This window comes from Condylostylus longicornis, unplaced genomic scaffold (genome assembly GCF_029603195.1).
Source record: "Condylostylus longicornis isolate FDR11 unplaced genomic scaffold, ASM2960319v2 ptg000116l, whole genome shotgun sequence".
Lineage (NCBI taxonomy): Eukaryota > Metazoa > Arthropoda > Insecta > Diptera > Dolichopodidae > Condylostylus > Condylostylus longicornis.
The window spans coordinates 495,531-522,898 of NW_026578084.1; the positions used below are offsets into that span (position 1 = coordinate 495,531).

The 27,368-nt window shown below is 24.6% G+C and overlaps 2 protein-coding genes across 3 annotated transcripts in view; both read right to left on the reverse strand.

Moving 5' to 3' along the window:
• The window catches only part of LOC129614681 (calcium/calmodulin-dependent protein kinase type 1), a 40,846-nt gene extending 28,884 nt beyond the window's left edge, over nt 1-11,962 (reverse strand). For both annotated transcript variants that reach the window (XM_055529483.1, XM_055529482.1), the window contains exon 1: nt 11,650-11,962. The gene's annotated coding sequence lies outside the window, so the exon portion shown is untranslated. The remainder of the gene's footprint in view (nt 1-11,649) is intronic.
• On the reverse strand, nt 250-27,368 carry LOC129614714 (ceramide glucosyltransferase). The gene is made up of 10 exons (XM_055529553.1): nt 27,171-27,368; nt 26,647-26,997; nt 24,377-24,999; nt 24,169-24,310; nt 23,880-24,084; nt 23,659-23,771; nt 23,118-23,573; nt 22,059-23,056; nt 21,847-22,004; nt 250-254 (listed from the first exon to the last, which is right to left on the reverse strand). Exons 3-10 carry the CDS (start codon nt 24,472-24,474, stop codon nt 250-252), a joined length of 2,175 nt encoding a protein of 724 aa, XP_055385528.1. The 5' UTR covers nt 24,475-24,999; nt 26,647-26,997; nt 27,171-27,368.

Consider the following 27,368-nt stretch of genomic DNA (forward strand, 5'->3'; position numbering starts at 1 on the left):
AACCGTACATTTCTTTTTTTCACTGAAGTGCCCATATTACGTTTTTCAAATCAGCTGATGTTACCGCACTAAACGAAAAATGATGCCATAATTCCGTTCTAATTTCATCATCATAAAACATTAAAGGAATAGGGGGTTTTCGTTTATTTAGTTGTAGAATAGTTCTAGCTCGTAGTACGTTCGAAAATTCACGCTACATGCACTAGATCGTTCGGAAGCTACTGGCTGCAATTAAGTGCGTTTGGAAATTTAATCTGCAATACAGAAATGTTAAAAATGTAGCCCAGATCTCTAGTATAAATTTTGTCGCTGCGTCATGAATTTCTTTTTTTTTAAATTCAAGAAAATTTTAAATTTCAAAATGGCAGATTCAGATATTGAAGGGTTATTAAAGTAAGTTTTGTTTAAGCTTTCAAATCTTGTTAAAATTTTCTTATTTTGCAGTGAATAGGCTGAAGAAGCAGAAATACGTGTTTGAAAATTAACTAACTGTTTAAAGCTGCTATCAACCAAAAAACTGCATTACTAAATCAGACTGTATGAGTATTTGCAGCATGTTTATATTAAAATCGCCGCAAAAAATATCGAACTTTTTGCTATTTATATCATTTTCTGACCAGTTAAAAAATATATTTATTACAGTAAATTCTTGTTTCCGTATTTTCCTTTTTAACAGTAATATCCAAAGTTCATTTTTATCATTTTCTTAAAACATTTTTTAATATAGCATGCAACTCCACCAGTTTGTGGAGACTGTATAATTCATAGTCATAAAGTTTATATTATTTTATAGTTACTTCTCTTCCTTGTTTTTCCAGCCTTTCCTGCAGGGAAGGGCGGCTTATCTGGTATGTTCACAAAATTTTAGTTGTACATATAAGAGGTTTAATTAAAAAAACACAACAACAAATTTTTTATAAGATATGTATCCTATAATAATAAGTCCCAATAGTCATACCAGGGTTAATATGAATTCAACTAAGATGTGTACATACCAAATATACAATGCAAATAATTTAAATAAAATTCTACAACAAAAAAAATGGATATATAATTAAGCAAAAATTGACAAAGACGAAGTTGCAATTGTTAAACTTTTCCTAATTAAGATAAAAATGATAAATTTCTGAATAAAATTGCTAGGTTTTTAGCACTTTTCCAAAAAAAATTTTAAAAAGTGCTTGTTAGTTTAACTCTGTCCGCCCGCCCGTCCGTGGACATATTTACAAAACTTATATTTATATATACATAGCTCTTTAATAGAAACTTATTTCCGTTACCTATCTCCCCCGTCTAAAAGTTATGGCCCTCTAAAATCCGTTTTTTCCAAATTTTTGATATCGTGTTTCTTCTAGACCTCAGGTTGTAAAAAATCCGAAATTTTAGCAACTTTTAGACACTAATAAATAGTTAACTCCGTTTGAAAAAAATTTTTTCACCTTCAGCTTGAAATTTGAAAAAATTTCAGTTTTTGGTACCTTATATTTCCAACACTGAAAGCTTTTCAAATTTCTTTAAATACAGAAAGCTAACTGAAAATACCATGTCATTAAAAAATATAATCATTTTTTTATCCCACAATTAACCCTAAAATTCAAGGATTTATGTTAACGTCTCTTCAATTTCTTTTGTTTTATTTCAAAGATTGCATGCAGTGTTCATTTTCAATGTATGAAATCTTTGAAATATATTAAATTATATGAATGAAAGTAATTTTAATAATGTAATTCATAGCTCACCATTTTCACTTGTTAAAGGAAAAGTGCTACATTGATATAATAAGCTCACGTGAAAGTAAATGAAAGCGTTATGAGACATGAAACCCGTGATTAGCATATCAAATCGACGGGTAATATCCAAAAGATGTTTCTTAAAAATTTTTTTAAACACGCCTAGATGTCCTAGAAAACCGTCTCTTTTTGGTGGTCGACTATTTGCTGAGACAGATTCTGATAAAAACAATATTCCTTTTTTAAATAAAAGCAATATTTATTTTTCCCATTTTTTATTTACCATTTCCTTTACATAAATTTATACGTTTCTCGATTCACCTTTTGCACTCATTTAAAGTATTTTGCTTTTTTTTCTATTCTTTTATGTATTCTATTCAATATTCCTTTTTGCCCGCTTTTTTTTACGCAAATATCAATAAGAGAACTAAAAAATTTTATATGAAAAAACTATACTGTACTCTGTTAAAATAGACCGGATCCATTACTCGTTTTTTAATAACATTAAAAAATTTTTAATTGCCTTTTAATCGAATATAAACACTTTGCCGACATTCTTTAATTTTTTTTGTACATTTTATATAACAGTGTTGGGTATTCACTTATAAATAAACACTTTAATGTACGTAAGGTTCTTCGGCTTTTAATACAACAAAATTCAATTTATGCTGGCCTGTCTTATTTATTAGGCCTATCAACATAGCCTAATCAGTATCCCAAATACGTTGATCACTTACGAACGTATTACCTTAAGCTTAATACATATTAACGACCTGCTGTTGCTTTTCCCTGTAGGATTTTAATCTAATTAATCACAAACCAATCGCAGTATTTTCCATCTCTAATATAATAATAAACTTAAACTATAATTCACTTACTATTATTTTTTAACTTTAATTGTGTACGCGTATATTTATATATGTACACACATATATGCAATTTGAACACATGCATTTAAAATGCACTTATATGGATTTTAAGAAAACGAAAAAAAACCTGTTTTTTATATTTTGTCTTATATATAGTGTTTTTTGCGCTAGTTTTGCTGTGCTTTCATTTTAATTGAATTTCGTTTTCATCTACTTTAACATGATTATAAATAACGCGAATTTTGAATGATTAAAGATAAGGCTTCTTCATGAGATGGGCCAATAAGTGTTTCTGAGCCTATACATTTCCTGTATTTAACATAATGTTAAACCCATATTGGAGTAGGAAACAAAACAAAACACACTGTAAGGAACATTTTAGTTTTAAACATTTTAGAGCATACAAAATTTTATAAACCTTCTTTAAAGTATAGGATAAATTACATAAAAGCTGAAAAAAAATTATAAAAAAGCCCTTTGTTGTCTTAAGTTCTAACTAGGGGCACAATTTTTTCGTTGTTATTTACTTATAAATTACTCTGAACTAATTACTGCTACTATATTACTTAATCCCAATATGATAATAGAATTTGGTAATTTTCGAATAAATTGATTTTTGATCCAAAGATATTTTTCCGATTTTTTTGAGTAACGTGAGAAATATGGCTTAAATACTTAAGAGTTATTTTGTTATTTCCAAGTAACATTTTAAAATTTTATTCTTAAGAGTAGTGGTATATGCAATAAAACATTGAATATAAAATATTTTAAAATCATAAAATTATTAAGGTTATAAAATTTATTTTTTTTGCAACCTTAAAATGTATAAAAAAAAAAAAAAATACACGAAATTGTTCGATTTTTGGTTTTGTTTTTTCTTATTTACATGCCCATAGGCAACAAAACTATAAAGAATTTATAAATTTTGTTTTTTTTTAATGTATGCCATTTACCTTAAACTTTAAACATATGTTTACATACATTTTACGTTTGGCGTATATTTGTACACATGTATTGACAACTGTCAACAAATTACACAAAACAAAAACCAATTTCAATCTCAAAAATTTTTAGAATAAAAACCTTGAATTTTATATGTTAAATATGAAATTATTAAATTAATATTTTATAATGACAACTATAACTTTCAAACATGTTGTAAAGAATTGTCTATTCTTAATATGTATGTGTGTACACGTATGTATTCAAAAAGAAAGTGGCTTTCAGCGAATATCGTTTTAATATTTATAAGTAGTTATGAAAATAAATTATGTGAATTATTAGTAATATACCTGATCCATCGGGAATATTATGAATTATGACTTATGACATTAAAAATTTAAAACTTTAAAGAGTATTTTTATCTGCACAAATTATTTTCTTAGATAAAACATTTGAAATTCGATAATAAAAAAAAGGATAAACTTGTTGATTAAATAGAGTTAGGCGTACATAGGATATTAACATTCTAAATTTATTAGAAAGTATGCAAAGATGAAATTAGACCCATCTTCTCTGTGTACGCAGAATATGAATAAAAAACTATATAGTCAATGTGCTACACAGTTCCACGGATCCCAAAATACTGTCTTATAGAGGAAATATTAGCATTAAACAAGTATAAGTAATTTTAAAAATTCAGAGCAAATGGATATATATGTATGTATATTTCCAAGGACGTAAGTATATATTTCGAATTTCAGCTCTCGAATCGGATGCAAAAGTAATTTTTTTCGAATACAAAATAAAAATACTAAGTTGCTTAGTTATACGGTAGTTGTTTACTTTTATGCTTATATTACAACTAAAATAAATTGAAATTTACCAAAACTTACTAAAACATAGCAATCCTAACATTTGCCTTTTTTTAGCACCTTTCCAAAAAATTAAAAAAAAAAATGCTTTTTTTTATAATAAATAGTACTCCTTCGGGCTATTAAAAATTGCTTTATTTAAATTAACACAAGAAACAACTTTCAATATTTTGGAAAAAAAAATTTAATTAAATTATTATTACTGATTTTCCTTTTTCTTTTTAATTAAATATAAAAATCAACTCTGAATTAGTTGATTTTTTAGAAATTTTAAACAAATGTTTTCACAACAAGACGGCAATTCAACCTTTCATTGATAAGGAAGGTAACGATAAGCTCAAAGATCCACCCCTTTTCCCCCCTAAAGTTAGTTTAACATTCATTTTAATTAAATTAATTTAGTATATGGGACTATCTATTTTTAAGAGAAATCGAAAGAAGGGTATAATTTTTTAATCTTAAATACATACAGGGTGATCAGTAAGGAGTTCAATATGAATAATAATAAGAATAGTACAATATCTAAAATGAGTAAAATATTTGTTTAGAACTATTTGTCAAATCCCCAGAGTGCCCGAAATACAGGAATTATTAATAATTTGATTTTTTCTAAAGTTCGAATGCATGGTATTCCGAAGATTGATATGTTTTTCGAAAGGGAAATTACAAACAAAAAAAAACTTCGTGAACATTTGTTAAAATTCCTGTATTTCGAGAATCGTTGAGATTTGACAAATATTTCCAATTTATTAAAAATTTTTGCTCATTTTTAATGCCCTAAACAATGATATATAATATTGCACTTTTTACTAAATCACCCTGTTTAAGGGTAAATATGTATAATCGGAGAACGAGAATAAGAATCTAATCATGTATCTCGCTTTTTCAACTGACTTTTTGCTCACTTTCAAATCAGAATTCGCCGTTTTTTTTAGATATTTCATTTTTCCAATAAAATTACTTATTTTGTCAATTTGATATTGCCATTTTGTCTCAAATTATCGACTGAACGTCTCACCTTCAAAAACAAAGTCAGTAAATTGAACACATTTTAGAAAAAAAACGAGTTACGCAATACGGAATTATTCTTCTCACTCGAAAATTACATTATATAAATATATTATAGTTGCTTAGTTTCTTCTCACTTGGCGAGTAAAATAACGAGATATACTATCGGGATCTAACTCATTGATTTTAATATTTTTGAGCCCGTCTATGTACATGAGAAAAATGATTCTCATATTTTTATGATAAAATACTTGGAATGCTATTTCGGACCTCAAAAGTATCAAATTTAAAGTTTTTCTGGACTAAGCCCTCTATCGAATAGCCTTTTTTCCAAATCTACAGCTTATCTAGGACTACTTGAATTCGTTATACTTCATTTATAGTCGAAGAGAAACAAATAACAAAGGTAAAAAAACGAGTGACAATAGGCTAATCATTCATCAAAGAAATTGTCGGCTTTGAGTAATAAAAGAATTATATTTTAATGTATAAGAAAATATTAAGAATTATAAAAGTTGACTTAACAAGATCTTAGTGTCTATAACTACTTATATATAAACAAAAATATATAATTCCACTATTTAATTATTATTTTAACCATATAAGCACGTATATAAATAAATCTGAATATTTAAAGTTTTCAATTATTTAGAAATCAAAATTATTTCAAAAATAAATTTATTCTTTTTTTTAGTTATAATGTTGTTTTTCCCTCGGTATTTTTAAAGTCAATAAACTGAAAAACAAATATTTATAAAATTAAAAGAATAAATTCAATTAAAAAAAGCGCTTGGATTATTTATTGTAAAAACTAAACAAATATTTTGATTGAATATTTAAAAAAAAACAGAAAGAAAAAAAATATTTTTAATATATAATAATAATTTCAAAATTAATTTTAGAATAAACAACGAAATGTTTTGGTAGAAATGGAGTAAGCATCCCACGATAAAAGAGAAGATGAAATTTAGATATAGAACGGATATTAAACGGCTATTAAAAAATCGAGATCAACTAGCAAATCATGTTGCCAACTTGTTAAAAATAAAACTGTAAAACATGCCGATAACAATTGGACATATTCAATGTGACATGTCACAATGACCGCTTTATATTGGTACAAAAAAATAAAAAAAAAAACAAAAACTACAAAGGCAGTTTTCAAATTCTTATCATTATTTTCATTACTATTTCATTTATTAATTGGAATTACGAAAACTCAATATTTGAATGAAATGAAAATTTTTAAAATTTTTATCCCATTTTTTCTTCTTTTTTGTTATTTGCGTATCTGTCGCAACTAGACAATTGGAACCAATTTGTTTTTGTTTTCCAAAGTTTGTTCAATATTATTTTTTATTTTTTTTATTATTACAAGGGAGAAAAAAATAAATTAAATATAATTTTCATTGTTAAACAGAACCACGAACTCTTTCTTTTCATTCCACTTCACTATCACTCACTTACTCTTCCCCTAAATCCCCATTTTTCATTCCTTCATGCTGCTATACTCTAATCAAAATTTCAATGTCAAAATTTTTGTTTCATATGAATCTTATTTAATAGTGAAATTGTGTAATTGTATCAGTTTCAGTGGGCATATTTCAATATCGTTCTGCGTAGAGTGAAAGTATTCATTTTTGTTGATTTTTAAATCTCTAGCTTTCTTTCTCATTCTCAAATGACTGTTTCAATAACAAAAGGACGGACGAGAGAATTTTCAAAAAATTATTTTTGAAATTGAATATTGTTAACTTAGTTGAAATACTGAAGTATATATATTATCTATGTATAATTGTCAAATAGTGTCAGTTTTATTAACACTTTTCAGACAGTCATTAAAGTGAATACACATATGTATATACATACATAAATGTATATATAATTAACATTAATATTTAATATTTAATAAATAATAATACAAATATTAAAAATTAACGTTAATTAAAAAATTTGTTCATATTTGTTTGCTTTTCAAACTATTAATGTTTTAATGAAAAAACAAATTCATCTTGGCATTTAGATATATATATATATATATATATATATATATCTTTTATTTCTTTTATATATATATATATATATATTTCTTTTACCTTTAATTTTACTTTGACTTTTAAAATGGAACTTACTTGCGCAATTAAAATGAAAAAAAAAACGATATATACTTCAAAGAATGGTCGCACCGCAATATAGCGGTCCATTGAATTCCTCATTAAAACTCTTTTTCATTATCAAAAAAATCCTACTGGCTCCAAAACTATTTCGAGAATGTCCTTGAAGTTAACAAAAATATGACAATTCGGTATACTTTCGAAATGATACCGTCTTTTGGCCACTTTTTTAAAAATCGATCACGCAATAAGATCTCAAAAATCCCCAAAAGGATCATAGTAAATACATTGGCAGAAATCATCAAATGGTCTTATTCTGTGTCATTTCAATTTACGAGTACTAATGACTCACACATCTTTTTTTCATTTTACATTTAATTTACATTGATATAAATAAATAATAAAATATTTGTAAAATCTAGAACAGAAAAATATAAATAAAATAAGAAGTACCTGGCAACAATGCGAAATAACTGTAAAATAAGTAAAATTTTTTCTATTAGGTGGATTTACAATATTCACCACTCTTTAAATTGTTTTTTCATTTATTTACATTTATATATTTATTTTTTACATTTTTTTTTTGTTTTTATTATTACTTTTGTGAATTGCTTTTCCTTTTTCAAAATTTTTAATAAAAAAAAAATGGTTATTTTTTTTTCAATTTTTCTATTGCTAAAAGTATTGTGCTTTGATGTTTTTGTATGTATTAATTTTCTATTTTATTTGCAAACAAGAATTCATAAACAATATACTAAAAATAAAATAGAAAAGAAAATATTGAAAACAATGATTTTCCACAAATTTCAAAGAAAATAAAAAATAGCAAAACTTAAATAAAATTGAATAAAAGAATAAAGTATTGTTGTTAATTTTGCTCGTTTTGTTTTTGTACAATTGTTTAACACTTTCAATCAAATATTTTAAACATTTTAAAAAATATCTTCAAAGTAAATTGAAAACAAAAACGACAATTTTTATTGAATCTCAATGTTTGGGTGCAACCTGTTTTTAGAGTTTAGATCAACTCAGGCGCCAAGAGATTATACATTTATATTATGACTACTTATATTTTATTAGAAAAGTAAAATCTACTAATCTATCAAAATTTTTACTATAAGAACAAAACAAGTAAGCATTAGATATCATGTTTGCAATAATGTATGGTAATAACCTAAAATCTGCTCAAAACAAGCAAAATTAATTGCAAACCAAAATTATTTTGATATACCTATAATCACGCCTTCAAAACTACATTACAATACTCTACTTTATTGCTACATAATTCAGTAATTGCAACATTCATAAGCTAAACTGTTTAATAACACCGCAATTATTTTCTGCAATTTTGAAACCACTTCCAAATATATGACAGAAACAAATACGATACATCATTTAAAACTGATGAGATCTTCAAGTTACTCAATGTAAGTTAATTAAATGTAAAGCGAAATACACTTTCTGGCCTATAAAAATTCAATCAGACGTAGAAAAAGGAGTTTCAAATAGGAAAAAGGGTGTGAAATGTAATAACAAAAGTTAAAAAATACTTATTGAAAAATTTTAATTCTAGCAACCAATGAACACGCCTATTAAATATAATAAACGCCTATAATATTTCAATCACTTGTAAAATGATTGTTAAAAAACTTATAGAGTACGCAGTACGTAAACTCAATAATTATATTCAATTAATTTAAAAAATTGAGTACTTTTCAAAGACATCAACGTTGACGTCTCAAAACTAGTGAAGGAAAGCGAAAAAAGAAAAGAAATCCAACCAAAATTTAAAAACCAGTGCCAATGACATCCTGCATATTTTTACATTTTGATTTCCAAAAACTTTTGGAATCAAAATATTATTTTTATAATCGCTTTTTATTGCGAATCGCTTGTGTAATATTTACCCAGAAATTTAGTTTTATTTACAACTTTTTACCTTCTATAATGTACCCTAGCCTTTTTATTTACTCATGTTGTGCAATTCCCTCTTTTCTTTTTTTTTTCTCTTTCTGGATAAATACGAGATTAAAGAAATAATATGTTATTTAATTGAAAAATAGCACTTTGATTTAGCCGAAAATTTATCCAACATTTATTTATAATTGAAAACAATAGAATAATACTTAATCACAAAAAAGGTGAGAGATATGTACCTACATATATCTATTATGTATGTATGTCCTCAATTACCTTAAAATGCTGTTGCCTCCTTCATATATTAGAAACATATAATATTTCTTAAAATTTAATATTTTTTTAATTTTGGCATAAAAGACCGAATTTAAAACCAATTACATTTACAACAATAATAACAAGTTTTAATATTGAAAAAAAAAATTTTGTCCGAAAACCAAAAATAAAATGACATTTTCGGCTAACAATTAAGAATTAAGAAGATCCTACCTAACCAAAATTAAGGTACCTACCCACTTTATTAAAATATATATTTTTCTTCTTACATAAGGAAAAAATTTTAATTTAATTTTTTTTTAAATAAGTAGGTACTACATCCACATATAGAGAATTTATTTTTTTACAACTAAAAAATTAATAAAAAAATCTCATTTGTTTATATCTTTTTCATTTTTTGTTTTTAAGTCACGCCGAAAGGAAGGAAGCAAAATAAAAATTGAGGAAAATAAGGATTTTCAGAAATTCAAATGTTTGTTTGTGTGGATACATGTGACTGTCTAATTAGATTTACAGTAAACTTAAAGACTATTTATATCATTCCCACGACGGCAATCGTGAGAAATTTGTAAAATTTACTTTTAATCAGTCAAAATTTAATAAAGCAACATTTGTCTATCTACATATGCTAGTTTTTCATTCTTACAAAATCTCTTTTGCATGTGAATATTCAAAAACCGAACCAAAATTATTGACTTCTGAAATTCCACAAAATATATGTGTAGGTACATACCGTTGAAATGGAGTGTAGGTAGATACCTACCTACCTATATTTTTGTTTTTACTCCCGATTAAAAAAAACTCTAATTATTAATGAGAATTATTTAAATTGATGGTAAAATTAAAAATTTTTGCTTGTCTTGGGCATACCATTAGTTTTAGGAAATGCAAAAAAAAAAAAAAAACAAATTCTTCATCGATGTTTTGTGCGAGCGATAAAAATGATACCAACAAAAACTTGTTACACGAAAAAATTCAAATTTTACAAAAAAAAATATAGGTATGTATAAATTCTAGTAAAATTTGTTAAAATAAATCGATAACCCGGAAAATTGTATTTTTTTAAGTAAATGAATATTTAAGTATAGATAGATAGATAGTTTATTAATGTTTAAATAATTTTTTAGCAGCTCATGGAACTTTTTTTTTCGCTCAATATTCATTTTTGACTTAGTTAGACACTAACTTGTTGGTTTTAATTTTTTTGATTTGATTTCGATTAATAATTTTTATGGTTTAAAAATTTTATTGTTAATATTTAGGTAACTTGGTATGTATTTGAATTTTGAACTCAAATATTTAAAAAAAAAATTAATTAATATCTCGTAATACTTATAATATGTACTTTAATTATTTGTAGGTAGGTAGGTTACCTCGAAAAATTTAAATCTTACTGCAAGGATTTTTTTTTCCAAAACCTCTGTTTATTTTGGAAATTCAACAATTTCTACATATATACATATGTAGAACTCATAATCGCATATTATTTTATATGAAAATAATATATATATATATATTATTTTTAAATAAAAATCCTGCCAAAATTTAATCCTGGTTTTTACCATAATTTAAGATTAATTTCATTACACGTATGTGGTTTCGAAATAAGCAGAATGCAGTATTAAAAAATTCTACTCACAAAATTTAATTTTTTTTTTCAACTTAGCGCGTTTTGAACATAACCAACGACATTATACAAATAAAAATCAATACAAAAACAAAAAGATTCAACAAAAAAAACGAAAAATAATAAAACTCCTTTGAAATTGCCTTAAACGTTTTGGTATTGTGCGGGTTTGGCTTAATAAAGTTTAATCAAAGAAAATAAAATCAAATACTGAAAATGATAACAAAAAACAGGATTTTTTTTTATTGAATTTTTACCACTTTTTGGAAAAAAAAAAAAAAAACAAAAATTTACCCCACTTTTTTTTTGCTTTTTTCTTCTTCTAAATGGAAAAAGGAATTTTCCTTTTTTTGTAAAAATTTTTTTCCTAATTAATTAAAATTTAATTAAAATAAAAAAGAATTAACCACACATTTAAACTTAGTTCTTTTTTTAATTTTTTAAATTAAAAAAAAAAAAACACTTGTATTTGTAATATTCAAAAAAAAAAACAAACGGTATCGATAAAATGACATACACGTTTTGTTATTCTTTTTTTTTTTCTTAAAAAACACTTTAATAATCTCTATCGTAATTATCCGACATAAATTTCACCGATCTCTCTCCGCTAAAAGCAGAAAACAAACTGTTGTTTTAGCAAATCATATCATAGCATAACATGAATATTCAGAGTTGCCAGCTCTTTCTTGCTATATTTACTACTCTTACCTCAAAAATTCTCATTTCTCTTTCATATAATTTTCCTTTAAGAAATATTTTAATTATACACATTCATCTTTGTATTGTAGTTAAACAGAATACGTATTTAATCATCTAATAAAGCAAAAATGTTGCATTTACTTATTCCATGCATAACTTAATCAACTATGATAACCTAAACAGGTACTTTTAAAATAATGATATAAATAACACCATTTCAGTTTAAGAGCTTCAAAATAATTAATACAACTTTTTATTTTTAATCAAGAGCCAAAATTTTATTTGGTCAAAAATAAAAAACAATTAAAATAAGTAAAATAAAGAAACTAATGACAATGAAAAGTTTTCAATGAAATTTCTCACAAAGTTTGGTCTTTTTCCCATTTCTTCATCAAGGCTTCAAAATTCCCTCAAAATTGGAAATTGCCCATCATATAGCAACACTGATGCAACCCAATTCAAAATAAAAAAAAGTATTACCGTTGTAAGTCGTTCTATATTCAATATCAAAGTATATCTATTTTATAAGTAATTCGGCTCTGCGTTTACATCACGCTAATGCAATCACACACTGATTTGTGTACAAAAAAATTCCCTTAGCTAAAAGAGTTAAGCAGTATATGTTCTTGCTTTAATTTTTATACACAGGAATTTTTGGGAAAGGGAAAGAGTACGCAATAGATTTCTACCTGTTTTTTGCAATATATTTTTAAAGGCGCGCAACAACATTTTTGCAAATTTAAAATTCTTTTGAAAATTGAGAAATTGTTGCAATGACGTTTCATTAATTTTTTCAATTTCGGATATAAAATAACTAAAAATTATGCCCTTTTTAACAAATTTTAATTAATATTTTAGTTAACTAGTAGATACTATCTCGCTAAAGTAAATAGTATATTGTCATATACATCCTTATTAATTAACTGAGTTTCGCAAATATAACGATATATTTTATAAATAATTCACACTAATCTATTGTTTTACTTACTGCATTCAACGAGATCGCACTGTCTTTATGTAATTCTTTGTTGGCCAAATCTTCACTCTATAAAATATTAACAAAACGAAATAATTATTTCATACAAATTATGTAAATTTTTCTTTATAATTTCTTTTTATACTTAAATTGATCAAAGTCTTATGAACATATTATGTATAGTAAAATATTAATAAAATAAAAACTTACCAAAATGTAGAATAAAAAGTTACGAATTCTGATAGGAATGGCAGCCCTGTAGAGAAGTGAAGTAATAATACGTGTTTGAACATGTTCTTTTCTATTCTGTTGAAAAAGCAAGAAGAAACAAGAATAGACTCTACTGTTAAAGATAGAATCTACTGTTAAAAATTAAAGAATTAGTTTAAACTAAACGTTAAACATGAAACGGCAACTCTTTATTTAAACGTTAAATATGAAAATGTCACTAACTATGTAAATAATTATTGCATGAATTATTTTTTCCATAAAATATATTTATTAGTGCCACACTCCTTTTGGTCCATCATAAAATAGCGAGAAATGAACGGCGGTTGAGCTGGCTTTGACTAAGTCATGAAAATTTCCTTAGCGGAACTGATTTTTGTTTCCATCAACAAAGTAAAAATAAACAGTGTACGGGGCAGACCGGTCACGAGGGGCAGAGCTCGTGCGGCGGGGCAGAATGGGATATCAAAAATTAGCATCAGAAATTTAGATAAATTCCACCTGAAATAGATAGGCCACCTGAAATCGTACGATTAATAATAGCTTGTTGATCACGGGGTAGTGGTAGCAATACGGCACATTTGTGCTAATTGGAATGCGGTGTACCTGCTGCACCAACCAACCATATTTATTAAATGAAAATTTCTTAATTTCTTTTTAATTTTTAAAACCAACTTTGTATTTTATTTATTTTTTTACCTTAAATTTCAAGAAAAAAACCCAAATTTGAATTTTTGTATTACCTTTTTTGCATTTAAATTTCTTCCAATTTATTTTTCCATTGCTTTAATATATAAGAACTATGTGTGCAGCCAAAAATTTAAAAAAAATATGGTAAAAAAACAATTTTATAAAAATTTTTGATTTTAATACATGTACTACTATTGGTAGCAAATTATTTTAATATACATAATAGCAAATTTAAAAAGTAGTTTTTTCTAATCAAGTAACATTATGTCAACAAAATAAAAAGTTAAAAAAAATTTGCTATTAAGTATATTAAAAAAATTACAAAAAAAATCTTAAACGTATTAAAAAGTGCGAAGAAATTTTTATCATATTTTTATACCGTGACCTTCGTGATATTCACTTTTGTATAGAGTTTGTAACCACTTGAAGGAGTCGTCTCCGGTATGGACATAACGCATTTATTTTCGCTCAGCGTAAAATTCTGCGTCGATTTAGCAATATCCACCCGTCCGTCCGACCGCACGATAACTCAAAACGAATAACGCAATCGACACCAAACTTTCACAAATTGTTTATTTGCTGCCAAAGACGGCTCCTATTGTAATTGAACCCATTCGAACAACGGATTCGGGTAGCTGCCATATAACTCAGAGAGGTTTTTTTAAATATTTCAAAAGCTAATAAAGATATTAATATCAAATTTAATAAAAATGTGTCGAATTACAGTTAACATATGTTTTAAATATTTTAATAGAATTGCTCCACTGGTTCGGGTAGCTGCCATACAACTCCAAAAGCAAGTTTTAAATATTTGGAAAAATAATAAAGTATGAATCTAACTTTGATTTCAATCAACTTTGAACACAGTTGATTGAATCTAACTTTGAAAATTGGCAGTCGTTTGTCCAATTTAAGGACAAACAATACCCCTTAAGTTTTGTTAGAATAGCTTGACGGATTTGGGTAGCTGCCACACAGCTCCAACAACAAATTTTAAGAACAAATTTTTGAACCTTTTTATCTGATCATTTGTTTGTAATTTTATCGTTATAAAATTCAGTTGCATATCTAAAATTCGGAGCTTTGAATAATTATATTCCTTATATTCGTTTGTTTTAGCTTGTTCTTTCCCAAATGACGAAAAGTGTAGTTTTTGTTCAGAAAAATCCTAAATACAGGTAAAATAATAATATATAACTGTAATATACCACGAAATACTATGTAATATTGAGAACGTGAGCGAATAGATAGAATTAAAAAGCGAATTTTTCATATTTCGCATAAGCTATTTAATTTTGAATAACAGTGAACAAATTATTTAATTGAAAAAGAAATAATAAAAAAAATATTTATTTTGTTTCATTATTTTTATTCAGAGATGTAAAAAGCTCAAATTCAACTCAATCCAAGTTTAATTGAAGTTTCTAACTAGACCAAACTACGACCTTTACGCATAAGCTTAACCTTGAACTAGGTTAAAATTTAAATTGAGCTTTGATTCAGTTGAATTTGAACTGTTTACCACTTTTATTTATAAAGAATTCTCATAAACTTCACAAAATTATTGTTCTATATAATTTCTTTTTCTAATAATTTGTTCCACCGTTAGGATTTCAATACAATTTTACTGAAATTAAATTTCATTTCTTATGTGGTCCATTTTCATAGAAGTCAGTAAGTATTATCAAGCTCATATAGAGCAATGACAAAAATGATCAACTTCAAAAAAATTAAATTTCTCCGAAAAATCTAGACTCAGCCGAGGATATGTAAAATGGAACTCTGATTACATCAGCAAAATATATAACGGAAGAATGCCGGCCTATTTCTCTTTATCACGAAGAATACCAGAACTTGACAACTTTTACCGATTTCATTAATTTTTTATTGGTTTAATTTCATTTACTTGCATTGTTTACGAAACTCATTACGGAAGTCTAAGTTTTCGAAAAAATAAAAGTAAAGTTATATTTATTTAGCTTTATTAAATTTAAAAAAAAACTTGCATTTCAAATTCTGTATTTTTTTAAATTTTTGTAATTAATTAAATTAATATTTTTATAATAATAATAATAAAAAGTGTATTTATTTAAATTTTTGTAATTAATAATTATAATTACAGGTCAAAATAAAATACCAAACCATCCCGGTTTAAGATAATGGTAACATTGATGCATTTTTCCAAATTTGTTTCGCTTCTCTTTTCTCGACATTGCTTCTTTCCAGTTTTGTTTTTATGTGGCTTATCTGTTTTATCAACCGTATTGTGTATACAGATTATGTGATGGCACCAATTTGTGTGTGCGCGCGTGAATCTCAAGTATCTTAACTGAACCGATTTTGATGAAATTGTATATGTGAGTTTAGTTGGCCATGGCACGGATTGATTAACTTTTGGGATATTTCAGGCCTCAGAAACTGGACTTTTTAACGGGCCTGTTTTATTTACATATTTGATCATTTTGAAGAAAATATTGAACGGATCTGTTTAAATTTCATATATAACCTTCATTCGACCGTACAAGAAACCACCTAACTTTAGGAAAAAATCAGGTGTCAGCAACTGGACGTTTGCTACGAGCCAAATATACATTTTTGCCTATATAAGGCGAAATAATTAACGATTTCATTGAAATTTAATATTTAAATTCGAGATGTTAAAACAATAAATCTACTAAGAGCTTAATTCACATTTTTCTAGGTATGTAAATTTTAAAGAAGTGTTTAAAACGCATTTTTATAATCTTCTGGAATACTTTTGCTAATCTAGACAATATACATTGCGGTCGGTTATGTGCTGATCACATCAGATTTTTTCTATTGTCTTACGAACTTCGGTTATAAGAAGTAAAATGTTTTGCTGAGCAAAAGCAATATTTAAATCTTAAAACCCCTGCTAAAAATCTTTTGCAATCCATCATTTTTTAAAAAATTAACAATAATAATAATATGAGTAAAAAATTTTAGAAAATGAAACCAGTTTAAGTTTTTCTGCGATGCCATTTTGTTACATACCGCAAATTCTTTAACGTCAAAATTTTGATTTTAGTCTGCAAACTGTCTGAAACTAAAACTTTTACGGACAGAAATCTAGTAAACTTTTTACCCGTAATTGACTTTGAATTTTGATCATCCGTAAACGTCAAAACAAAAAAAAATTTTTTTTTAGATTTAAAATAATTTTATACTTACATATTAAAAATTAACTATAAAAATATTTTTTATATTACTTTTAACGTAATGATAGTCACTCAATACATCAAATTTATTTACTGCATTTCAAAAAATCTACAATTTTGACGCTTAATTGACTTTTTTAAACGTTTAAGAATTTAAACTTTGAATGGAAGTAAAAACGCAGTAAAGTATTCGTAAACTCAGATAACTCAGATTTTGTAAAATTTGACGTTTAAGAATTTACCAATACTCTCAAACCAATTCCGAATCGCAAATCAACTTACACAAATTTGCGAGGTTCGTTATTTTACATAATAAGCCAGTTGAGTTCGAAGTTGTAGTAAATACGGTTGGTTATTAATACAAATTCAAGCTTATGAATTGCAATTGCTATATTGTGTTTTAATACAACAATACAGTAACTTACTTTGAAGTATATTAAGTACTTTTAGTTAAGTATATTAAAAATCGGTTCAATTCAAAATTTAAATAGCCCAAAGGATTTGAAATGTAATGAGTAATAACACTTTTCAAAAATGCATCTTTAATATTTTTAGCTAGTTTTCAGAAACGAAAACAATTCAAATAAAAAATTATTCTGTTCAAGCTGGATTTAAAGAAAAACTTTTCACTTTTAAATTAAAATACACAATTCTTACATAAATACAATAAAAATTCAAAACATTATCTAAATGTTTGTTTTAATAATAATAAATACGATTTTTATATTAACAATTAGTCAGTTTGATATATTAGGGTTCTATCTAACAATCTTAATTTCGGCATATGTACAAAATATAAGCGGAAATGAATAATAAAAATGTACAGTTATACTAAACATGTATTCCATGCACACATTCTTTTGATAATTAAAATTCTTATCAATATTTATTTTCAGACCTTTTGTGAATCAGACATTCATGAAAGTTGATCAAATATCATCAAATTTTGTTGTATAAGTTTGGAGAATTAATATACAGTATAACCAGCTTTTAAGAACCCGTCATAAAACAAACCACCGTTTTAAGTAAACACTTTTTCATGCGCTTGTCATTTTACATAAATTTCAATACCTTTTTACTTTTTACAAGAAACCCTCTTACCTTTTTACTTTTTACAAGAAAAGCGGCAATTGTAAATGACCAAAATGTTAACACAACATAGAATAAAAACGGAATTAAAATAAAATGAAATAAAATTCATAAACAGTTTAAATTAATAGTATATCTTTAAATGATAAAAACAAAAATTTGCGTGTTAATTTTTTTTTTCAGGAAACCGCCTTGTAAGAAAAAAAGTTTCCCTTAAAAGAGAACCTGTTAAAAAAAACTTTCGCTTATAAGAAACGAAATGAATTTCAAAAAGAAGTTTCTTTTATGCGGGTTATACGATTTCTGTTATACAACCGGAACCGGAAATTTCGAAAATTTCTATTATACATCTGTCTAAATTATAAAATTATAGATTATTGGTTGTGATTTTGCAAAAGTACTTAAAATCTTAAAATACTGATCAATAATGAAGAGAACCCCTTTTACTACTGATCATTAATGAAGAGAACCCTTTTTTTATTTAATGACGGGAAACAATTTTTAGAATATGATATCCAATTTTATGAATTTTAATTGTTACAGTATCAATAACTAGTGATTATAACGGGATCATTTAATTATGCTTATTTTAATTTACAAATTAAGAAAATAACACAAAATAATAATAATAATTTTATAACAAAAAAAAATAATATTAAAAAACGAAAAAAATAATTACTTTTATTTCATTAAATGATTTATATATCATGAAGTACACAGCCATTTTGCGCATAAAAATGATTAATTAAAATTTTGGTATGCATAGGCTTTTCTTTTATTTTATTTTAAATTATTTATTTTATATTTAATATTCTCTTTTTTACAACAATATAAAAATTAATTTCAATTTCAATTAAAATTAAATATCAAGCTATATAAAGAAAACCTAATTCATACACATATTTAAATGTACAAAAAAAACTGAAATAAATTGATTATTAAGAAAAAGAGTTAATATAAAAAACTAAAGTTAAGCATTTTAAGATATTTATATCGAACAAAAGTTCAATATTAATTTCTTCATCAGTTTTATAGTAATTTTGGTTTTATTTTTTTGTTTCTCATTTAAAACTAAATAAAATAAGTATTGATGAAATATAAAATATAAGGTATTTTTTGATGGACAATGAAAATTTTATAAATTTTAAAAATTTTACTAAGTGAAATATTCATAGACAACAAAATGTAAAAGCAATTCTATTGTTTTTTATTTTAAATAAAATTTAAAGTTGCACGTAGTACCAATTTCAGAAAAGAATAGATAAATATTATTTCCCTTAGTGAAAAATATAATAAAAATTAAGTGTAATGTACAAAAATTTGTAGAATTTCAATTTTGTTTTTCGATACAATATTAGTTAATTTAACACATTCTATTATACAATGGCTTATATAAAATTAAAATATAATCTTTATACATTTTTCTGTTTTGTATGGCAATATAATTTATAAAGTTATAATAAAATAACATAAGAAACAATAAGAAGAAATCTATTCATTCAGTGTTTTAATATAAAAAACTGTTATATATTATCAATATTTTGCCATTTTTTTTTTTTTATAAATTATATTCTAATTGAAAGCTAATAGCTTTTTTATTATTGACGAAAGAATTGAAAGAAGAAATGTTTTTTGCGAGCACTTCTAGTGCTGAAGGTAAGTTTCTATACATATTATGTTTATAATCTCTTTGAATTAATTTTATTTTGTATTACATTTATTTCATTTATTACATTTATTTGGTAAAAAATTAAAACAAAAATTAAAACTGTAAAACTGAACCAAAATTAAAAAAAAAAAAAAAAACTATTTAAATTTTATAAAGTTTCATCAAATTAATTAAAATAACGTGGAAAATAAATAAATTCATTTGTAAAAATATTTTACAAAATTTACTTTACATGGATTTGGTCCCCTGCCTCAAGACATTTCATATAGCGTGATTCTGCCATATATTCCGAATTTTGGAAAAGAATAAGTAAACTAAGTGAAAAAAATTTTTTTCAATTCAATTAAAAATTAAAACAAACCCTGCACTGTAAATTATTCAACGTGAATTAAAGTTAAATTTAAGATTATATTTTAATAACTAATTTAAAAAAAAAAATTTAAGCATAATAGTAAGCTTTGAGTAATATTTAAAAAAAAATTTTTAGATAATAAAAAAAATTGATATTGTTTTGACGATATAAAAAATCGCCCATACAAAAAAAAAAAAAATTTTCATAATCAGCGTTTCTAATTGAGCATTAGTAATCATTCTAAATAAAGTAAAATAAAATTTGTCGATATTTCAATTAAATCAAAATTATCTTAATTATCTATTAAGAATATGAATTTTCTAACGAAATATAATAAAAAAAAATTTAAATGAAAAAATTAGGAATCCTTTCTTTTAACTGGGAAATTATTTTAAAATATTAATTACAAACGATTTATTTTTTTATTTCATATATACCTAAAAAAAATTTTTATTTTTGAGCTTTAAAAAATTGTTTGGGAGTAAATTTTCTTTTTGTTTTGTGAATTTGATATATTTCTAAAGATGTATTCTAGAATCCGTTGAAGATTTCCTATTAAAAAATACATACATCTATGTATTTTTTAATAGCAAATCAAGAGCGCACGAAATCTGCTATATTGTTTAAAAATTAAAATTTTTTTTTTAATAATTTTTATAGTATTTAGTATTTCAAAATATAACATTTCATTTTGCAAAAGAAAAAACAACAAAAGACAAAAAAAAAAAAATTTTATATGAAAAAGAAGCAAAAAACGTCTGCGTACAGCATCTGAATTCTTAAACCGATGTGACTAAATTCACAAGATTAATATGAAGTTGGGTAGATTAAGTTTATATTGTGTGTATATTATATATTATACTTAGTGTACATTGATACATTAAAAAGTTGTAAGAGCTAGAGCTATGATTATTTATTTTAAATGAAATAATCTTTTAATAATATTACAAAATATTACTCTTTTCAAAACATAAAGCAATTTTCTTTAAATGTTAAAAGTTTCTTTAAACCTTTTTAAATTGGATTAAAAAAAAATTACACTTCTGATATACATACTTAATTTTTTAACAAAAAAATCATTTTTAATTCAAATAATCAAAACAATTAAATCAATGAAACAATAAACGCCGTGTATTAGTTAAATTATTTTTTTTTTTATAAAAATATGAAGTGTAATTATTGCATAACCTGTTTTCTAGTGTATTTTTTCTTTTCATTATCGATTATTTACTTTTATTTCGTATTCTCTATATACTAAGATACTATATTTTTTTACCACAAAATAATTCTGTGATTTAAACATTTAAGAATGTCTTGATTTCTACAATAACGAGATGCAACGGATACTAGAATACAGAAATTTAACTATACGAAAATTGGCTTAAATGTTCAATTATATAATAAAAAAATTTGTTTATTTTTAATTTTTATAAATAATTTAAGCTTTCACTACCTCTATTATTTGTATCATTACTACTGTTAAACTTATCATTATCATTTTTAATGCTACTAGTATATTTTTTTTCATTTAATTTATTAGTAATTACATTATGATTATTATGATTATTAACAATATTATTATTATCATTATTGTTATTATTAATAATACTATCGTTATTAATATTGACATCAACATTATTACTATTATTTTTATTTTTACTATTATTGCTATTACTATCACTTTTTGTATTATGACTATTTTCAATTATATTATTATCACTTTTCTCAATTTTATAGCTATTACTTATAAAGATTTTACCATCAATACTGTTAAAATTTTTTAAACAATGAAAATTATTGATAGTTCTATCATTTGTCATATTACCATTATTAATATTAATATTTGAATTTTTGTTATTATTATTATTACTATTATTATTATTATTATAAGAACTATTGTTAATTATTATATTATAATTTTCGTTATTGTTTAAACGAAAACTATTTTCAATTTTATTATCATAAGTATTTATGATATTATTATTTTTAAAATTACTATCATATTTGCAATTGTTACAGTTAACATTATTAATACAATTATTAATGCTGTTGCTACTATCATTAATGGTTGGCTTTATTAAACTATTAGTTATAATTCCTTCTCTGTAAAAAGGATCCTTATAAATATTGTTATTATTTTTTATTTTACAAAAACTAAATGCCAAATCATTTTTTAAATTAGCTGTGATTTGATTTATTTGATGTTGATAGTCCTGTGATCGTTTATTATTATGTGAATACTGTTGCTGCTGTGTTTTGATTTGCTGATATTCATGTAATAGATATTGCTGTTGTTGTTGCTGGTGTTGTTGTAATTGTTTTACTGGAGTTGATGATATAATATTAGATTGTTTTTCAATTATTTCGTTTGTTTCAAGGTGTATTTGTTGCTCTCCACAATTATTTTGTTGTTGTTGTTTTTCTAGTTGGTTGATTAAAAACGGTTGCTTTTCATGTTCTCCCTCTTGTTGTAGCAGTTGAAGTTGCTGATGTTGTTGTTGCTGTTGTTGTTGTTGACGATTATAGGAATTGTTGAACGATTTTTTATAATTATCAGGATCATTTGTTGCCAGATTTTTCTGATTTGTTCGGCTCAAATCGTTATCAAAAGATATCTTATTATTTGGTGACGATGTTGTTTCATTAGTTTTATTTTCTTGTAATTCATATGCGATTCCACCCCATTGAAGTTTATATAAACGTGTTCTCCATCTTATTGCTGGATCATATAGTGCATTAAAAAATAAATATGGGCCGCTTATTTCCCGAAATATCCAACCAACAACAAATTCAAATTTATTAAAAGATAATGTTCCGTTCTAAAATAGAATTTTGTTTTCATTGTAATAAATTATTATACAAAATAATAAGTTTTCATACCTGAACTATTGATAATAATATCCAATCAGAAAGAAACCACATTAAAATATGAATTAAATAAAACACAAGTGGATCCCAACAAAATAATAGGCCGACAGACCATGATGCAAATGCTCCAACTACCAGACATTCTGATAATGGTTCTAATAGTATTGTTGTTGGCATCATTGCTACACGTAACTTCGCCCATCTACATAAACGTGCTTGAAAATTTTGTAAATCACAAATACCAGAATTTTGCCATGCTGGTTGACTACTTATTCTCATTTTCCAACCACTTTCTGTTAATGATTTTGCAAGAAAAAAATCTTCAGCTAAATAGCAACCAAATTTTGATAAACCACCTAATTTATCTATAACTGGTTTCCTCATTAAACATGACATACCAGTATGGCAATTTATACCTAATAAATCAGCACACAAATATATTCGAGATTGTATGGTTCCGAAAAAAATCTGGGAAAAAGAACATGTCGGTAAACGAAGAACAAAAAAAAATTAATATGTATATGGTTTTTAAAAATTTTGTGTAATTGATTACTTTTTCAAATGTAGCAGCAAAACCGTCACGATCACACGTAAAAGGCATTTGATGAACTAAACCTACTTTTTCAGTCATATTTTCAACCATATCTAATAATGTATCTTCTTTCACTGAAAAAATCAAAAAAAACGAAATCTTGATAAATTACAGTTCCAAAAAGAAATTGCTGTCCAATTATGGGTAGTTGCTTAGGCAAATATAATATTTTACCAACTTACTTTTAATTCCGCTATCTGATATCATAATTAATTCATATTTGGCAGCTTGATAGCCTGGATGCATATTATTTATTTTTGGGTTGACACCAACATTTGAACCACCTAAAAATAATGATGATTCGATATATGGATATTTTTCTCTTAATTGTTGAACAATTTCAACAGCTGGATCATTTTTATCTTCAACACAAAATAATAATTCATACTGAAATTTAAAAAAAGTATTTAAATATATTACATTAATTTATTACAAGACCCTAATTAATAAAATTTAAAATTTTTTACTTACAATTGGATAATTCATGGTAAAAAATGTTTCCAAATTATGTGAGAGATTTGGATCAACTCCCATTAAGGGTTTTAATATCGATACTGAGGGTAACGGTGTATCTCGCGGTAAATTACTAACTTTTCTATGTAGTTTATATTTTCTTTATAAATTTAATCAAAATGGAAAAAATTAAATTTAAAATAAAAATATTCAATGAGAAGCTTACCCATAACTTATAGCTAAAATGTGAACAACCCATTTACCAGACCAAAATATTAAGAAAAATATCGCAAATCCGCATAAAAAATAAAATAATGAACTCATAATTAAAAAAAAAGACTAAATAAACGAACAATTGAATCGAAACAAAAAAAAACCCAAAAAAAGAACGAAAAAAAATTAACTTTTAATTGCCTTTGTTTTTTATTATTATTTATTAATGCTTTATTTTTGCTCTTTATTAGCTATTTGTATTTATCCACCCTTGTTTTTTAATTATTTTCTTAATATTTTTGGTAAATTCTAGCATAATTTTGAACATATACATATGTGCATATTTTTATATGGTATTGAATAAAAGAAAATTATTGGGTTGTTGTTAATTTGTTGTTTTTTCCTTCCTCCTTTTTTTAAATTTAATCCTTTCTTTATGTTTTCTTGTTTCTTGAAGATTTAAACCTGTTCCTTTTCTCTCGCTTTATATTTGATATTTAATATTTCATATCATATGTTACGAAATCCTCAAAGATTCGCGAAAAATTTACAAATTTTGCTTTTAATCCTGCTTATAGAATTATTGAATTTTAAAATTGTTTTCTTGTTATCTAGGGTGCATATATGAAAACTGGCCTGAAAGTAAAACAAGAAAAAAAAAATAATTAGAATTTATATATCTACGAAATATCAAAACTATAACGCAACTTAATTCAACAATTCGATAGAAAACTCAGTGGTAAATGGAAGTGCAATTCAGTGGTAATTTGTCAGATCGAGAAAACAATTACAAACTTAAACGTTAATTTCGGAATTGCAATTCCTAGCAATTGTGCTATTTGGACAAATATTTTCAAAAATCAAAACGATGTTATATTTGTGTTGAAAACAATTTTCAATTTATTAAAAAAAACAAGTCCATTATTTAGAAATTTTAACAAAATATTTTTTATTTAAAATTTTCTTCATTTTAACCCGGGATATTCACAATGGGGTCTGGTAGACTCCAACAGAATTTATTGGTTTCTCTTTTAAAGTTATTGTAAATAATTCGAGCATCTTATAAAGAAAAATAAAAATTTTTTGTCCAACGAAAAACATTAAGAAAACTTCCTTCACGTGCAAACTGTGCTTTCCGACCATTTGAAATTTACATTATAGAGCACCTATTGGTTTCGATAAATTATGAATTAAATAATTGCTTTCAAAAAGAAATAGGGTTGGTATTGCAGGCTAGACTTAATTTTTTTAAAGAAACCTAGATTTAAGCAAAAAAGTATATGATTTAAGTTTTTCAAATGCAAAATTTTTTAAACTAAATTAAACAAAGATTATTAAAATAATAAAAAAAAACTTAAATTAGCAAAAAATTTTTTTTTAATTATTCTAAGATATTACACATTGAACCCTAGTGTGAGTAAATTGTTTCATGAAAATAAGTGACTGTGTAAACGGTTAAAATTATTTCGAATTGATTTCTGGCTCAAAATATTCAAATATAGGTTATCATAGATACACTTTATTTTAATATAGTACACTTTATTTCAATACATAATATGAAAGTACATGTATATATGTATGCAGGCATACATAATAATTTGTTTTTTTCTAGGATTTTCTATTGCTCAAATATAAAAAAAAATATATGTACAAATTTAGACCCCATTTTACTAAAATGAGTGTTGGTGGTGGATTTAAAATACCATACATAATGTTATGATATACAATTCTTATTCTGATGTAAAACTCAATCAATATCTTTTTTCTTGTTTTCTATGTAAGTACATACACCTATACCTACCATATAATATTATAAATTTTTTATTTTTTAACGAACATGGTAAGATCCTCACATATTCTTCACCTCCCAAATTTTTACTATGTGTGATAAATAAATTTGTTAATCATATTATGACGGATTTTTAAAGATATTAATCATTCTCTATATATATGTACGTACGTATATTATTGTTTATAAGAAAAATATGAATAATTTAAGTATTTTCTTTTAAAATAATTTTAAATATCAATATCATATCTATAAATATTGCGACTGTGTACGTACAGTACATACGCTACATATCTATCTATACAATAAGTTATGTATGTAGATATGTATATTGGAAAAGGGAAGATTCGTCATCAATATTAGATAGAAAACTTTATGATTTTAAAAATTCTTATTAGAAATTTTGCACAAAAAACTTATTAAATTAGAATAAGCTTTTAGAAATTTTATGGAAAAATTGGACGATAAAATAGTTTATATTTTTCGCTACTTACAAAACCTTTTTGGACTAGTTTTTTTTGCTTCTGCCTCTCCTGTTCCTTCTATTCTTTCTCCGGCAATTAATTTTGGTTTGTTTTTTTTTTTTTTTGATGTAATGTAGGTATGTAGGTAAAAATACTTTTATTTTCTCGCTAATTTTGTTCTTTTTTTCTTCTTTTTTTGAAATAAATTTAATTTATTAATTTTTTAAATATTTTGTAATATATATATTTGAATTTTAATTCTTCCTTTTAGATTTTATAAAAATTCAAAAACAAAAATCCTTTTTCATCTTGACATTTCTAGTAATGTCCACTTTTTTTCAGAAACTCATGACATGATATGTCTTCTTTTCTTTTTTATTCCTAAGTAGTGTGCTCTATTATTTTTTGTATGTAATTCATATTTGAAAAAAATTAACAATACCTACATATTCTTATATTTAAAAAACAAAAAAACTGATTTTCGAAATTATATATAAGATTTCAAAATTTTTAAAATTTTATGCTTTTGTTATTTCTTAAAAATTGATACCTACAATTTTCTTTACTTCTTTTTTTTGTATTGCTTCAAGTAGAAAATTTAATTTTCTGAATTTTCATTTTTTTGTAAACATTTTTTACAAAGTTTAACATAAAAATTAAAGCAACATTTATTTATTTTACTCGATTTTATCCAAAAAACAGGAAAAAGAAAAAACAAAGAAAATATTACAGCCAATAAACAACAGCAAATA

Coding starts and splice junctions, on each gene's coding strand:
- LOC129614714 (XM_055529553.1), bottom strand. CDS start 24,474: ATGAGTTCATTATTTTATTTTTTATGCGGATTTGCGATATTTTTCTTA. Junction 23,772..23,879: donor ATCAGATAGCGGAATTAAAA/GTAAGTTGGTAA, acceptor TGATTTTTTCAG/TGAAAGAAGATACATTATTA. Junction 23,574..23,658: donor TTGCTGCTACATTTGAAAAA/GTAATCAATTAC, acceptor TCTTTTTCCCAG/ATTTTTTTCGGAACCATACA.